Source organism: Erythrolamprus reginae, chromosome 1 (genome assembly GCF_031021105.1).
Source record: "Erythrolamprus reginae isolate rEryReg1 chromosome 1, rEryReg1.hap1, whole genome shotgun sequence".
Lineage (NCBI taxonomy): Eukaryota > Metazoa > Chordata > Lepidosauria > Squamata > Dipsadidae > Erythrolamprus > Erythrolamprus reginae.
In genome coordinates, this window is record NC_091950.1 from 85793806 (window position 1) to 85811560 (window position 17755).

Here is a 17755-nt window from a genome sequence, read left to right on the forward strand (position 1 = left end):
GGGTTTGGGGATGACACTATGGAGTCCGGTAATGAGTTCCACGCTTCGACAACTCGGTTACTGAAGTCATATTTTTTACAGTCAAGTTTGGAGCGGTTAAAATTAAGTTTAAATCTGTTGTGTGCTCTTGGGTTGTTGTGGTTGAAGCTGAAGTAGTTGCAAGTGCCATGGCCCTGACTCCTAATACCCACTGAGAGTTAGTTATGATATTTTGAGTGTCTACAATTGCCTTTGTATTACCCTATATCAGTATTTTTCAAACCTGACAAGATGTAAGGACTTCCTATCTCAGAATTGTCTAATTATAGAATAGAATAGAATAGAATTTTATTGGCCAAATGTGATTGGACACCCAAGGAATTTGTCTTGGTGCATATGCTCTCAGCGTACATAAAAGAAAAAGATACATTTGTCAAGAATCATGTGGTACAACACTTAATGATTGTCATAGGGGTCAAACAAACAATGAAAAAACAATTAATATTAATAAAAATCTTAGGATACAAGCAACAAGTTACTTATGGGAGTTGAAATTCATACATCCTAAGCTGACAAGTTCAAAAAGCACTGTTCTACATAGCAATAGCACTTATATACCGCTTCATAGCGTTTTACAGCCCTCTCTAAGCAGTTTACAGAGTCAGCATGTTGCCCCCAACAATCTGGATCCTCATTTTACCAACTTTGGAAGGATGGAAGTCTAAATCATGTTGCTGTAATGGATATGCTAGAATATTTTTGAGAGATAATAGCCTGTTTTCCCTTAGCAGAATATTTTTTAGAAAAAGCTATACATCTGGTCAAGTATTCCTTGCAGGAACTTTCAAACCACATCAAGATAGTTGCTGCTTCTTACAAGTTTTCATTTTTAGATTGCACTTCTGGTTTTCTGAAAGAAATATGGACAATATTGGAGTGAAAATGCAATTTGTTCAGAAAGTTTTTTGTACGAGCTTTTTTTTTCAGAGTGTATGTTGTGAAAGCCTTAAAATAACCTAACTTCGTGAAAAGCTAATAATTGTCTACACTAGTTAAATAGATTGCAATGATATTATGGGTGTAACTCTGAAATGCTGTCATGAACAATTTTAATAAAATACATTTTTATTTAAAATGTGACTGAAACTTGACAGTAGTTTTTATAATAGATTTAGTTTTCCTGATACAACAAAGTGGGTCACAGTTTTGGTGGAAAATACAGTATTTAATAACCCAAATTGCAGGCTCTATGCAGGTTTTCCCTCCAACTTTTGCAATTCTTGTTCTGTAGGTGTGTTGTTGTGCTGTTTAACCCCAGGAAAAACAAGCAGCATCATATTCTAAACAGCTCCAGGTAAGTGAAAACACAGAATTCTCAATTATTGACTTGCTTATATGGTCTTAAATGTTGAGGGTTTATCAATAATCTTCCCAAGTGAGGACTGTGTCTCACTTTTAAAACCTACAACGGACAAAGAGTGCATCCAAAGTTCTCTCTCTCTCTCTCTCTCTCACACACACACACACACACACACAGAGAGAGAGAGAGAGAGAGAGAGAGAGAGAGAGAGAGAGAGAGAGAGAGAGAGAGAGAGACGGAGGCAATGTTTACAAAGATGAAACAGGTTTACAGGAACAATTTGAATTGGGATCACAAAATTTCTTTGGAAAATTTATTACATAAGTGGAATTCTGAATTTCCTTTACATTGAACTCCTGTGTATATCTTGCACTCTGAATTCCAGAAATCAAGTCATGGTGATGATGATAATTGTGGGGAACAAAATTGTGGTTAAACAGCTGATTTCTTAATTTCTGCAATTTAACCTAACTTCACGGAAAGCTAATACTGTAATTGTCTACATTAGTTACCTAATGTAGATTGCTATGATATTATGGGTGTAACTCTGAAACGCTGTCATGAACAATTTTAATAAAAGACATTTTTTATTTAAAATGTGACTGAAGATTATTCTGCAGTTCAGATGCTTAAAGCAGTAAAGCATTTACAGAGTGGGCTGTTGCACATTGAAGTTTTGTGTTTTTCCTTTTTATGAAATGCTGTGAAGTCCTGAGCTGTTGAAGCCTTTTTTTCCATAAATGGCCCCTGTCCGGCTCTAACATCTGAATAAATGTCTGTTGAAAAAATGTTCTAAAGCAACCCTCAGCTTAACACAGATGTCTATTTTGTTCTGTTTTCCTGTGTTTCCTCCCATGCTGTCTAGAGTCATTCGAAGTTAAGCAGCTTAGAAATTCAATGAATAAATGAATAAATAGACTGATGTTCAGAAGCTGTAATAACAGACAAATATTTATACTATTGCCAATGTTGCTTCACCTAGGCAAATAAGGATGTAGTGTTTGGCTCTTGTAAAACCTTCCTTCACGGTGAAAGGAACTGTACAGGAACATCACTGAAATTGCATGACTTTATTGTTACTTAATTTTATTGAGTGGAAAATGCCAATATTGTATTGATTTTGTAGCATTTCACACTAGGATTTCTTCTTTTGCACAGGAAGACTATTACAGCTCTTGCTTTTTCTCCTGATGGAAAATACCTGGTTACTGGAGAGGTGAGTTGGGGTCACATGGCTATCATGTGCCGGAAATTCAAGCATTTCTTCATATTTCAATAGTCAACTAAGTCAGGAATGACTTATTCATGACCTAGATTTGGGAGAGAGCCATGCTACAATAATAACAACAGCAGCAGCAACAACAACAAAAAAGCTTCTTGCTTTGGGTGTCAGGAACAAAAGGGTCTGGGATCCAGGTATAAGCTTGCTTCTTGTCCATCTACCCTGAAAGACCAGAATCCCTAATTATATACTCTACATCAGTGTCCACTGCTACTTGGGACCAAAATAAGGCATAGATAACAACCAACTTCCCCTTCTGCACATATGTGCGTGATCGGCATCTCATTTTCAGCCTTTTTTCCAGCCGTTTCTGCTCTCCAATTGGGCCATTTTCACCATTCTCAAGTTTTAGGAGTCCCCTGAATTCTGGGGATGGTGAAAAACGGGCCTACTTGGGCGTCCTCCTCGATCCACAGCTGACATTGGAACATCATCTTTCGGCTGTGGCGAGGAGGGCGTTTGCCCAGGTTCGCCTGGTGCACCAGTTGCGGTCCTATTTGGACAGGGAGTCATTGCTCACAGTCACTCATGCCCTCATCACCTCGAGGTTCAATTACTGCAACGCTCTCTACATGGGGCTAACTTTGAAGAGTGTTCGGAAACTTCAGATTGTGCAGAACGCGGCCGTGAGAGCCATCGTGGGGCTTCCAAGATTCGCCCACGTTTCTACAATACTCTGTGGCCTGCATTGGCGGCCGATCAGTTTCCGGTCACAATTCAAAATGTTGGTTATGACCTTTAAAGCCTTACATGGCATTGGACCAGAGTACCTCCGGAACCGCCTGCTACCGCACGAATCCCAGCGACCGATAAGGTCCCACAGAGTTGGCCTTCTCTGGGTCCCGTCGACTAAACAATGTCGTTTGGCTGGCCCCAGGGGAAGAGCCTTCTCTGTGGCGGCACCGGCCCTCTGGAATCAACTCCTCCCGGAGATTAGAACTGTCCCCACCCTCCTTGTCTTTCATAAACTACTCAAGACCTATCTATACCGCCAGGCATGGGGGAGTTGAGACACCTTTCCCCCAGGCTCTTTATATTTTATGTTTGGTATGTATGTGTTGTTTGGTTTTTAAATATGATAGGGTTTTATATGCTTCTTTTTTAATATTAGGCTTGTTTTGCTATAATATTGTTTTTTATTATTGTTGTGAGCCGCCCCGAGTCTTCGGAGAGGGGCAGCATACAAATCTAATAAATAATAATAATAATAATAATAATAATAATAAATATTATTATTATTATTATTATTATTATTATTATTATTATTATTATTACTGGAAGTCCGGAGGCTTCATTGAGGCTTGTGTCAATGCACGGAGGAGCAGGGGGGAGGGGTTGTGTGCATGTGCGCAGGGAGGACGCACACCCTTTTGGCACCTGAGCCAAAAAAGGTTTGCCATCACTGGTCTATATGGTTTAATGGTGAACCTGGGCTTCTTGTGCAAGGGTCACATTCTGTTGATGATTCATGGTGTCTCCAATGCAAGGCTTGTGAACAAAGGTAAAAAAAAAACTTATTGTGGGTGCATAAAGAAGATTCAATCTCAGTGGGAAATAAGAAGGGTTGCTGAAGTTGCAAATGCATAATTAATAAAATATTTTAATAATGTCTTAATTTATTAAATTTAAATAATCTTAATCTGTGAATACATCGATTTAAGCGACTGGAGAAGTAGAAAGGAAACTAGCTGCTCATTTGGGATTGTTCTGCAATTAGAACCGTCGGGGAGAGAATATTTAGACCAGGGAAGCCACAGAGATGGATTTGTAAGGTGAAAACCATTTGAAAGCCTTGAAACCTTCAGTTTTGACAAAATTTCATATTTGATATAGAAGATTTAAGTGAACTTCAAGCCAGTTTTGAGTTGCACTCCCATGTTCTCTGAAACGCCACTTCCGAATCAAATCCTAATGTGTTAATTCATTGTAGAAAATGAAAGGGTGATCTTGATTTCTGCTTCGGATGGGGTACAAAGAAGCCAATGTGTACAGCCTCATTTACACTTTTTATGAGAGAAGGTCTCTGGGGGAAAAAAAATGAATATTCAAAGATGCTGATGCTTGTAGATTTGGCAGGGCTGGGTCTAGTTGCTGGCAACAAAAGTTTTCATTAAAAAAATGTACAAAGCTGAAAAATCCAGTATTCAGTTTCTGATGTAGATCAGATATACCTACAATACTACCACTGTGTGTGTTATGAAGATTGAATTGATGCTTGCTTGAAGCCCACAAAAATGTTGGCAGCCTCTTTGTTGTCCATGTTGGACGGCTGCCGGGTGTGTCCAAAGAAGTTGATTTACTAATTGACCATGTACACAATCCCTTCATTATCTTGAATGGTTTGGACCGCAGTTATTGAATTCAAGGGGTGATTCACCCCACTCCCACCAAGTCAAGCAATGAACTGTACAATGCGAATGCTGGTCACATGACCTGCACGCTTGGTAAGTGGGTCAACATAAGCATGATTGTGCGGTATTTAAAATATTAGATTTGACAATGGGCATCAACGTATCCCTGATCGCTTAAGAGCAAGGCGGGAGCTTCTCTTATTCCACGAGAATCTGATGCTCAGAACATTTTGCCACAGGATATAAGACCCTAAGTTGGAAAGGCCCTTTGAGGTCAGCCTCTGCTTAATGCAGGATTTACAAAGTTGGATGCAATAACAGTATCTTTGACAGATGGCTGCTCAACATCTAGCCTCTCATGACTTCTGAAGCAACAGACTGCTCATCTTCTTCTGGAGTTTTGAAGCCCTACAGAACATTTTCCAAACTTTAAATCAGTGGAGCTAACGGATTTAGCTCTGTTTGACTATGCTTCATAAACACTGCAATGTAATTGCAATCCATTATCCTTTTTTAAAAAACAGTTATGCTTAGTAGCAATATAGTAAACGGCGATAAAAGGCTGAGATGGTTCACTCTGTAGGGAAGAGGAATCCCTGCAACTTTAAATGGCTAGGGATTGGATACTGTTACACTGACATTTCATGATTGGGCAGCTGGGCTCTTAACATGGTGTTGGTTGTAGAATCCAGTGCCTCCATCGCTTCATCCTCTTCCTTAAATTAAGGGCAACTATTCTCCCCTATCCACTCTCATATAGTGATTGCCTATAACAGTGATGGCCAATCTTTTTTCCCTCGGGTGTCAAAAGAGCGTGGGTGCATGCTATCATGCTTGTGCTAGTGCCCACACTCATAATTCAATGCCTGGGGAGGGTGAAAACATCTCCCCCCCCCCAGAGGCCCTGAAAGCTGGAAATGGACTGTTTCCCAACTTCTGGTCGGTTCATTAGGCTCTTGTTTCACCCTCCCCAGGCTCCAAAGACTTACTTGGAGCCAAGGAAAGGTGAAAACACCCTTCCCCCATCCCCCCGGAGGCTCTCTGGAAGCCAAAAATGCCCTCCCAGAGCCTCTGTGTGAGCCAAAAATCAGCTGGCCGGCACACATGTGTACTTGGAGCTGAGCTAGGGCAATGGTTTGTATGCCAGTAGTTATGGCTCCGTGGCACTTGTGCCGCAGCTTCGCCATCACTGGCCTATAACGTTGATTTTGCTTCTGCTAGTAATTAATTCTTCACGATAGTTTTGTAGTATGTGATATGTTTTTTTCTTTTCATATTGAACCCTGTTAGATAAATATTCCTCTTATTCCAACTTATGTGTGCTGGCCAGTATATTTCTTAAATACCGTATTTTTCGGAGTATAAGACTTACTGGAGTATAAGACACACCTTAGTTTTTGGAAGGAAAATAGGGAGGGGGTGAAATCTGCCTACCAGGTATTTATCTGGCTATTTATTCTTAGTCTGCTCAGCTTCAGCACATTATTTTATCCCCTGCTTAGGGCTTAAAAAAACCTTATTCAGAGTGAATAGCAATGAAAAAAAGCCTGCAAAGACTTAGGGCTGGGGAAAAAACAAATTTTGGAGCAATTAGCAATGAAAAAAATCTTACAAACCGGTAAGAGCTTGGAAGATCATTAGTGATTTTTTTTTTTGTTGAAAAAGCTACATTCAGAGTATAAGACGCACCCAAATTTTCAGCCTCTTTGGAGGGGGGGGAAGTATGTCTTATGCGCTGAAAGAATACAGTATATTTCCCACCTTAGACTGAAAATATGAATATCCATTACAAGAATCTTTAAAGATGACTTTAGAGATTGTGGAGGAACAGAACAGAACCAAACAGAATAGAATAGTTTATTCGTCCAAGTATGATTAGACACACAAGGAATTTGCCTCTGTTATAGGGGTTCTCAGTGTACATTCAAAGAATAGAAATCGTCATGATCATGATCATCATCCCAATAAAAGGGGGAAGTCAATAAGATAATATAAATGATAATATACCCATACTACATGGCTAAATATACATATATATGAGACAGCAATGTGAGAATTGGGTGTTCAGCAAATTGATAACATGAAGGGGGAAAAATTGCCCCTATATTTAGTTGTTTTGGCATGCAATACTCTGTAATATCCTCCCAATGAGAGGAGTTGAAACAGATTATGTCCAGGGTGTGAGGGGTCTCAGCCTCCTCCTGACCCAGTCAATATGCAATTGTATTTTACTTACATTATCCTCATTTTGCATATAACCTTGACATTCACGTCAGTTAACATACCAGTAAAAATAGATATTTTACACCATTTCCAGAAATGTACTTTTCAAATGGAGATTTTATTTTTTAGGTGGTGTCCATTTTTATTTATAAATTTATTTCCGTTGAGCTTACCCATGTCTTCAGCGGAGCTGACTTTGGCTGGGTGTGTAAATTGGGTTTAAAAAATGCAATATACATTTCAGTAAAATAGCAGCAAGCATGATTTATATAAAAATAGTATATGGCAGGAGTTCAGCTCTGGGGATATATTCCTTTTAATAACCACTGAGCAAAAGTCGACATCTGTTACTACAAATGACAAATACCACTCCAGACTCCAAGACTTGATGAAAGATCCATGATTTGATGGATTTTGTGAAAGCCAGGAGCTATTTGGATATATGGCAGAATGTTATTTTATAGATGGGAAACTAAGAAAAATTGCCTCTGTGTGATGGCAGTGAAGATGGCAGCCTCTGAATGGCTTATCTTGAATAAGAAACATAGAAACATAGAAGTCTGACGGCAGAAAAAGACCTCATGGTCCATTTAGTCTGCCCTTATACTATTTCCTGTATTTTATCTTAGGGTGGATATATGTTTATCCCAGGCATGTTTAAATTCAGTTACTGTGGATTTACCAACCACGTCTGCTGGAAGTTTGTTCCAAGCATCTACTATTCTTTCAGTAAAATAATATTTTCTCATGTTGCTTTTGATCTTTCCCCCAACTAACTTCAGATTGTGTCCCCTTGTTATTGTGTTCACTTTCCTATTAAAAACACTTCCCTCCTGAACCTTATTTAACCCTTTGACATATTTAAATGTTTCGATCATGTCCCCCCTTTTCCTTCTGTCCTCCAGACTATACAGATTGAGTTCATGAAGTCTTTCCTGATACGTTTTATGCTTAAGACCTTCTTTGGACCCATTCAATTTTATCAATATCTTTTTGTAGGTGAGGTCTCCAGAACTGAACACAGTATTCCAAATGTGGTCTCACCAGCGCTCTATACAGCGGGATCACAATCTCCTTCTTCCTGCTTGTTATACCTCTAGCTATGCAGCCAAGCATCCTACTTGCTTTCCCTACCGCCTGACTGCACTGTTCATCCACTTTGAGACTGTCAGAAATCACTACCCCTAAATCCTTTTCCTTTTAAATTGCATGCACATGACTATATTGTAATGTCTACGAGTCTACGGAGAGGGGCGGCATACAAATCTAATTAATAATAATAATAATAATAATAATAATAATAATAATAACCAATTCTCTTTCTGCTTACAGAGTGGGCATATGCCTGCAGTCCGTATATGGGATGTTGCTGAGCGGACCCAGATGGCTGAACTCCAAGAGCATAAGTATGGAGTGGCATGTGTGGCCTTCTCACCAAGCTCCAAATACATTGTCTCAGTGGGTTATCAGCATGACATGATAGTCAATGTTTGGTCGTGGAAGGTAAGTTATATCAAGACTTTTTGTAGTCATTATGTGAGCATAAGTGACACTTGCAACTAGAAGTTGCATTATGATGTGCCATCAGAATACCAACCCTGTTTCCTCACAGATAATCTACTCTGAGTTTCTGCCTCCCTGTTTGAGTTTGTTTTTACTATATACTGTATAACAAGGATATACAGCCCGAGGTCCAAGGGTTGCATGGATTCTTGAAGATAGATAGCTCATGGACCAGAGCCCTTCCTAAATTTGCAGTCAAATAGAAGAATGTAATTTAAAATTTGGAGTGCAAGCATCCTGATTATTTTTCATTATTTTAATTGAATTTAAAACTCAACAATATACGTTTTCATCATGCCTGTAGGCTCTGACTCTTTTTGGGAATACAGTGATACCTTATCTTACGAACTTAATTGGTTCCGGGAGGAGGTTCGTAAGGTGAAAAGTTCATAAGACGAAACAATGTTTCCCATAGGAATCAATGGAAAACCGATTAATGCGTGCAAGCCCCAAATTTACCCCTTTTTCAAGCCAAAGAGCCCGTTTTTGTGGTGGTGGGATTCCCCTGAAGCTCCCTCCATGGGAAACCCCACCTCCGGACTTCCACGTTTTTGCGATGCTGTAGGGAAATCCCAGGAGGGGAATCCCAGGATTGCAAAAACGGCTGCTCCGCTGGCAACGGAAGTCCAGAGGTGGGGTTTCCCAGCAAGGGAAGCCTCAGCGAAATCGCAGCATTGAAAAAACACAGAAGTCTGGAGGTGGGGTTTCAAGGACATCCGTGTTTTTGCGATGCTGTGATTTTGCTGAGGCTTCCCTCGCTGGGAAACCCCACCTCCGGACTTCCGTTGCTAGTGGAGCGCCCGTTTTTGCAATCCTGGGATTCCCCTCCTGGGATTTTCCTACAGCATCGCAAAAACGTGGAAGTCTGGAGGTGGGGTTTTCCATGGAGGGAAGCATCAGGGGAATCCCAGGATTGCAAAAACGGGCGCTTTGCTTGCAACGGAAGTCCGGAGTCAAGGCATCCCAGCGGTGGTGGCAGGTTCATAAGGCGAAAAAAGTTTGTAAGAAGAGGCAAAAAAATTCCAAACCCCGGGTTCGTATCTCAAAAAGTTTGTATGATGAGGGGTTCGTATGACGAGGTACCACCGTATAGGCTTCGCCCCAAAAATGATACTCACTTCACAGAAGATGTCTGAAGAGGCAATAATAATGAGACAGAAATATAGTCTGGAGGACAGAAGGAAAAGGGGGGACATGATCGAAACATTTAAATATATTAAAGGGTTAAATAAGGTCCAGGGGGGAAGTGTTTTTAATAGGAAAGTGAACACAAGAACAAGGGGACACAATCTGAAGTTAGTTGGGGGAAAGATCAAAAGCAACATGAGAAAATATTATTTTACTGAAAGAGTAGTAGATCCTTGGAACAAACTTCCAGCAGTTGTGGTAGATAAATCCACAGTAACTGAATTTAAACATGCCTGGGATAAACATATATCCATCCTAAGATAAAATACAGAAAATAGTATAAGGGCAGACTAGATGGACCATGAGGTCTTTTTCTGCCGTCAGACTTCTATGTTTCTATGTTTCTAAATAATGTTTAAGGGCTCCCTTCTAGCTTTAAAAATGCACAGAGAAATATTTCATTACTTTGGTTATTAGTATGTGGAATAAACATACTTGAAATGGCATAGCAGCCTAGCTAGGAAGATTCCCTCACCACTTCCACGTCTTGGTTTGTGCTAAGGCTCACATAATGAAAGATTGCAGCAGGCTGTTTTGTCTCCTTTTCATTAGATAGGTAGGTAGGGAACTGCCTAATGCTGGGTCAGGCCACTTTGACATCTCATTCTGTCCTGGCTTGCAGTGATGGATGGTGATTTTGAGCTGAAGATGCCAGAGTCATTCTGAATGTTTAGTACTACAGTACTGCCTTTTTCTGCTCAGGTTGACTGGGTCTACACATTGCACTAAGTCATGGTTTATTTTAAGCATTTTAAATTGTGTTAACTTTATTTGGCTGGGTCCCCAGAACAAGCTAAGACCAAAAAACAAAAACAACCCCCCATGTTACGTCTTTGTTTGATATTTCTTATGTTTTTGATATTCACTCTCAACACAAAAAACTATTAGATATTTTGTTTTAAATAACTGGTAATATATTTTGAGTTTTATTGGGTTTTCCCTCTAAAAAATAAGTGGCATGCAAGTATGTGACTCTACAAGGAGCAAAGATTTGAGTATTCTTTCTTCAAGCCCTCTTCAAAACATTGGGATATTCTTTGTATTGGCTAGAAACAAAACCTTCAGTGATCGATACGTTGATAATAAAACTGGCTTCTACAGAGAGAGTAGTTGGTTTGATTAGGAGTAAATTGGGTGCTTAATTTATTTCCTGGTATAACTAAAATGTGTTTAGTTTACCTGATTATATATGAGAAATCAGAACCATAAATGAGATTATCTCAAGGGATTAAAATGGCAATGAGTTTTATATGCCAAATTAATGCTGGGCTTTTTAAAAAAAAGTTACATGTGGTAAGCTGTCATTGTTAAGTCTGGATTTGTTCATTCTTGTATAATCTTCTGCTCAGCACACTGTGTTAGTCATAAATTGTTTCGCTGCTTGATTATGAAGTGGTGTCAAAAATTTTTTTTCTGACCTGAGTGAATCAGGGGTGAATTCACTTCTGGGTTTCTGATATTATAATGCAACTCCTAGTGTATATCCATGTAAAAGGTTTTTCTTTCATTTGGGGTAGTAGGAGACTACGTGGAGTCATGTTACCTACACACTGCAGAATTTAAGGTTAATATCAATGCAGGTGCTTAAACCACCAGAAGGCCAAGATTCCTGCTTTCCCTCATAGCTCCTTGGATCATTTGGAGTTTGCACAAATTACCTCACCATTGGGAATCCCCATGGAGCTCTTGTATCCTAACTCATGTAATCATGAGAGAGGTAGTTACAAGCCTTTTTCTGTCCACGAAGATTTCCCCTGTTCTTGCATCAGCCTTTGCTTTGTTCTGATTCTGTGATCTACCCCTCTTTATTTTACATGTTGTTACGTATGCCAGTGGTAGCAATAATGCTGGCCCAATAGTAATAATATTTTTGTACAATATTTTCTAATCCACATTTCAAACTTAAATCCTATTCCCAAATGGGCTACAAATACAGTGTTCCCTCGATTTTCGCGGGGGATGCGTTCCAAGACCGCCCGCGAAAGTTGAATTTCCGCGAAGTAGAGATGCGGAAATAAATACACCATTTTTGGCTATGAACAGTATCACAAGCCTTCCCTTAACACTTTAAACCCCTAAATTGCAATTTCCCATTCCCTTACCAACCATTTAGATTATTATTCATTATGTTTCTTTATTAAACTTTATTAAAAAAAATATGTATTAAAGGTGGACAAAAGTTTGGTGATGACATATGACGTCATCGGGCAGGAAGAACCATGGTGTAGGGGAAAAAAATGCAAAGTATTTTTTAATTAATATTTTTGAAAAACTGTGGTATAGACTTTTCGCAAAGTTCGGACCCGCGAAAATCGAGGGAACACTGTATTATTGTTTGTCTCAGCAAAACGTTTGTCCAGAAGGTGTCACTCTTTGTAACAGAATACAAATGTTCTGTTGTATTCTGTCCATGTGAATATATATATATATATATATATATATATATATATATATATATATATATATATATATATATGACGGTCTTGGTATATTCGGGTTTCTTCCCGTGTAGGATTTGGAAATTTCTGGCGACGTTTCGATGAGGTCCCACTCATCATCTTCAGGCTGGTGTTTCTGTCCTTGTTCTCAGGCGAATTATGTGTTCGCCTGAGAACAAGGACAGAAACACCAGCCTGAAGATGATGAGTGGGACCTCATCGAAACGTCGCCAGAAATTTCCAAATCCTACACGGGAAGAAACCCGAATATACCAAGACCGTCATACCTGTACCCGTGAAAATCTACGAAAACATATATATATATATATATATATATATATATATATATATATATATATATATATATATTGTTTTCGTAAATTTTCACGGGTATATGTATGTAGATTGTTCTGAGTTCGGGTTTTGCCCTGTGTAATATTTTGAATGTCTATGCATATATATATATATATATATATATATATATATATATATATATATATATATCTCACAATTTTTTTTGCTGAATTTGAAAATTAAGGGAGACTAGGATAGATCTATTTCGGCCTTATTTTGGCCTCAGCAGCTAGCTATACCCTCACTGGGACTTGAACCTGCAACCCTTGCCTTGTAAGGCAGAAAATTAACCTCTAGGCTACAGTATCCAATCCCTTCAGCTCTGCACCAGGGAAGGATTACATATTTTTGTGTCGAATTACCCTGCTGTATTGAAGGAACATCACAGCTCCTTTTTGTGCCTCTCGGCCCAACCCAGGGCCATTTCCAAGGCAGTTAATTTTATTGATAGCCGACAATTCTATCTGTATGTGTCACATGTTTTTTTCCCTGAATTTGAAAATTAAGAGAGACTAGGATAGATCTATTTCGGCCTTATTTTGGCCTCATCAGCTAGCCATACCCTCACTGGGACTTGAACCTGCAACCTTTGCCTTGTAAGGCAGAGAATTAACCTCTAGGCTACAGTATCCAATCCCTTACAGTATCCAATCCCTACAGTATCCAATCCCTTCAGATATATATATAAAATTGAGCACAAAGTCTTTAAAACTAAAACAAGTGAGAGTATGCTAACCTTAAGCCACAAGAATGCTGCAAATGAGCTGATAGCGTGCCTGAATAATACAAAACTAATTTTTATTACTTGATCTGTGGGAGGCTGTAGCATTTTCATGTATTCACTCTGGGAGGTATTGCCGTGTATTCCCAGAGATCTTGTGCATAAATCTGACAAACAGATTTAATTAGCTGAACATCTGACTTGCTCAACTGTCTTCTTTCCAGAAAAACATTGTTGTGGCAGCCAATAAAGTCTCAAGCAAAGTGACAGCAGTTTCATTCTCTGAGGATTGCAGCTATTTTGTTACAGCTGGAAACCGGCACATCAAATTTTGGTACTTGGCAGATAGCAAAACCTCTAAGGTAAAGGACGCTGTTGATGCTGTTGAAAGAAGGGGAGATATTTGTGACTAAGAGAATTATGTCGGATTTATGAATATTCCTGAAAAGTATTAATCAAACCCAAAGCAAAACTGTCTTGACACGTTGTTCTTTCATGCCAGGTAAATGCTACCCTCCCCTTGCTTGGGCGTTCCGGTTTGCTCGGAGAATTGAGGAACAACTTTTTTACAGATGTGGCATGCGGCAGGGGTAAAAAAGCAGACAGCACTTTTTGTATCACTTCCTCTGGTCTGCTGTGTGAATTCAATGACAAGAGGCTACTGGACAAGTGGGTGGAATTGAGGGTAAGTAACCTGTGGCACTTGGATATCTTTTCATGTTAGTGATGAGATGATTTTTGAGTTCTACCAGCTTTCTTAGCGCAGGATTTTGAAAACATAGGGTGCAGAAATTGCTGTCTAGATGGGGTGATGTCTGACACCTGTATGGAAAAAAGAGATCCAAGTGAAGTAGTTACATATGAGCCTTATAATGAGAATGATCAACCAATGGAACTGCTTTCCTTCAGAAATTGTAGGAACTTCATCATTGGAAGCTTTCAAGAAAAGATTGGATTGACATTTGTCAGAAATGGTGCACTGTCTCCTGCTTGGATGGAGTGTGGGGTGTGGGGTTGGACTAGACTGACTTACAACAGTTCTATTCTGTCCCAGCTACAAACCACAAAGAATGCAGCATGCACAAAGTCTGTACAAACCTTACTTTATTAATTAAGGACTACTAATGAGCTTCCTTAGTAGTCCTCAAACACAAATACAGTTCAAATCAGTCTTTTCTGAACACCGGCTGTGAATTCAACTTCATTAACAGTCAGCATGAGTCCATGAAATAATAACTCAATTCTGAATAAACAAACTTGTAGATAAAAGCAATCTTACAGTGGTTGGCAGAATGCCCAGAAGCAATTTGCAGGAAAAATGCCAAGAGAGAGAGAGCAAGAACCGATCAGACGTTTCTGGAGTCAAGACACGAAGGAATATGAACAAACGTTGTTTCCTGCAAATTGTTCCTTTATTGTCATCCCTTATATAGGCTAGGGGAGTGGCCAATGAGCCCCAAGCCTTACTCCCAAGGAGACCTCCTCCTGAGGAACTATTCCTGCCTTTTGGCAGCTCTATGTGTCTGTGCATAGAGAATAGGTTCCTCCTCTTCTTCCTCATCACTGATGGGAAGTTCTGGAGGTTCTGAAGGCTCTGGCACAGAAACCTCTCCAACGTCCTCACTGTCCAACTCGGGTGCCAGCTGCACAGGCTGCTGGTGCATCACCACATCAGCCTCTTCGCTGTCGGAATCAACTACCAGCAGCATGGGATGCTGGTGGGCCACAACAAGTTCATTTAGTGATAATTCAAAGTTACAACATCATTGAAAAAAGTGACTTGTGATCATTTTTCACACTTATGACCGTTGCAGCATTCCTGTGATCATGTAAACAAAATTCAGATGCTTGGCAACTGGTTCATACTTATGACCATTGTTGGGTCCCAAGGTCATGTGATCATCTTTTACCGCCTTCTGACAAGCAAAGTCAATGAGGAAGCCAGATTCACTTAGTGAATCAGCTTACTAACATAACAACTGCAGTGATTCCCTTAACAAATGTGGCAAGAAATATCATAAAGTAGGGCAAAGTTCACTTAAATGTCTCACTTAGCAACATAAATTTTGGATTCAATTGTGGTCGTAAGTTGAAGACTACCTATATAAGAATGCAAGCCCATGCCCATAATTCAGTTCCTGATGAGTGTGAAAACTGCCTACCCTGCCTCCTCAAGAGGCCTTCTGGAGGCCAGAAACAGCCCATTTCCCAACTTCTGGTGGACCTAGTAGGGCCATTTTTCACCCTCCTCAGGTTCCAGAGGCTTTCCTGGAGCCTGAGGAGGGCAAAAACACCTTTCCCATCCCCCTGGAGGCCTTCTGGAAGCCAAAAATGGCCTTTGAGAGCCTCACTGTGAGGTGAAACGTGTGTGCTGTGGCTGAGCTAGGGCAACAGTTCATGTGCCGGCAGATATGGCTCCGCGTGCCACCTGTGGCACCCATGCCCTAGGTTCACCATCACTGCCCTACATCAAAGTATTTTATTTATTTATTTAATTTATTTGTTCAATTTTTATGCCGCCCTTCTCCTTAGACTCAGGGCGGCTTACAGCATGTTAGCAATAGCACTTTTTTTTAACAGAGCTAGGCTATTGCCCCCACAATCCAGGCCCTCATTTTACCCACCTCGGAAGGATGGAAGGCTGAGTCAACCTTGAGCCGGTGATGAGATTTGAACCGCTGACCTTCAGATCTACAGTCAGCTTCAGTGGCCTGCAGTACAGCACTCTACCTGCTGCACCACCCCGGCTCATAGTATTTTAGTAGTATAGTAGTATCAAAGTATTTTCTAGATCTGTGTCTTGATTTCTCAGTCTCTATAGATCCTGAGCAATGTATTATTGTTGAAAGGCAGTGTGAAAATCTCCTCCTCCTCCTCATTCATTAGTAAATGCAAAGATTTAGGGCTTTTCTTCTTTTTTTAAAAAAATAAAGGAATCCACCTCCTAAGCCTTTGCTTACTCTTCATACTGAATGCTGTCTCTCTTTCTCTCTTTTCCTCCTTTTCCTTTTGGCACTGAAAACTTCCCTCTTTTACTTAGAACACAGACAGCTTCACAGTAAGTTCTAATGTCTCTTGTTTCCAACATGCCATTGCCTTAGTATTCCTCCCATTTGTTGTCTTTTTCTCTCTCAGCGATTGTGCTCATTGCAGTAGAATTTAAAAACTGGAATGAAATTGAGTCTTCCTCAGGAATTATGTCTATTTCTTTCGTTGCTTTACATCAGGGGTCCCCAAACATGGCCACTTGAATACTTGTGGACTTCAATTCCCAGAATTCTTCAGCCAGCTATGCTGGCTGGAGAATTCTGGGAGTTGAAGTCCACAAGTCTTCAAGTGGCCATGTTTGAGGACCTCTGCTTTACATAGTGTTAGTTCCCATTCCTAATACAAGGGAAATCTTTTTCAGTGATATATCCAAGTTGCTGTGTGCTAGTGTTATCGTTGTTGAATGATGTTGTTCTGGTCATTCGGCCACGTTCATTCCATTTTTCCCCTACTCATTATTTTTTTCCTCAATGAGCATGCTCAATGTCCATTGATCAAATTGCTAGGTTTCTATGAGGTGACTGTTATTTCACTCTGGTGTAGTGCTGATACACTTTTGGATAAATAATGAGTGGCACAAGTTGTCTATTCTGTCTGTGGAATTCTGGGAGTTGAAATCCACACGTCTTAAAGTTGCCAGAGTTGAGACACACTAGTCTAATTATCAAAAATAGGAGCTTATAATAATAATTCTTCTACACAAACAATTCTGTACCGGTAGTTAATGGAAGAATATCTCCAAATTCTCCCCTCCCCCCCTATGTTTAGTGGTTCCATCTCATCTTGCTTCAGTTTTTTCCCCTTCTTTCTCGACTACTATTTTCTTTCATGCTTTGTTGTGTTATGTAGTGGCTCATGCTTATAACTTATGTCCCCAGACTACTGTGGCAAACTGCATCTCCGTGACCCACGATTACATCTTCTGTGGCTGCGCTGATGGTACGGTTCGAATTTTTAATCCTTCAAACCTTCACTTTGTGACCACGCTCCCTAAACCGCACTGCCTAGGGACGGATATCGGCAGCATTACAGAAGCCAGGTAGGAAAAGTAAAGATCCAGAAACAACTTGTGTCAGAATTAATCTTTGCTCCCCAGCTTGCTTTTGCAAAGTACATTTGTAAGCCACCCATAGTTACTTTGAGGTAAGAAGGGAGGCCAATACATTTTACAAACAAATAAATAAATAAAATTATTCAGCGAGCAAGAGGGGAAAAAACTTTGCTTATAAAAAGGATGCTTTTATTTGT

At 39.9% G+C, this 17755-nt stretch overlaps 1 protein-coding gene across 3 annotated transcripts in view; it reads left to right on the forward strand.

Annotated features, from left to right (window-relative positions):
* MAPKBP1 (mitogen-activated protein kinase binding protein 1) overlaps positions 1 to 17755 on the forward strand; it is a 166980-nt gene that overhangs the window by 89044 nt on the left and 60181 nt on the right. For all 3 annotated transcript variants that reach the window (XM_070757379.1, XM_070757389.1, XM_070757398.1), the window contains exons 4-9: positions 1271 to 1333; positions 2498 to 2555; positions 8528 to 8698; positions 13684 to 13821; positions 13962 to 14144; positions 17386 to 17546. In XM_070757379.1, the coding sequence (XP_070613480.1) occupies positions 1271 to 1333; positions 2498 to 2555; positions 8528 to 8698; positions 13684 to 13821; positions 13962 to 14144; positions 17386 to 17546 (774 nt within the window). The remainder of the gene's footprint in view (positions 1 to 1270; positions 1334 to 2497; positions 2556 to 8527; positions 8699 to 13683; positions 13822 to 13961; positions 14145 to 17385; positions 17547 to 17755) is intronic.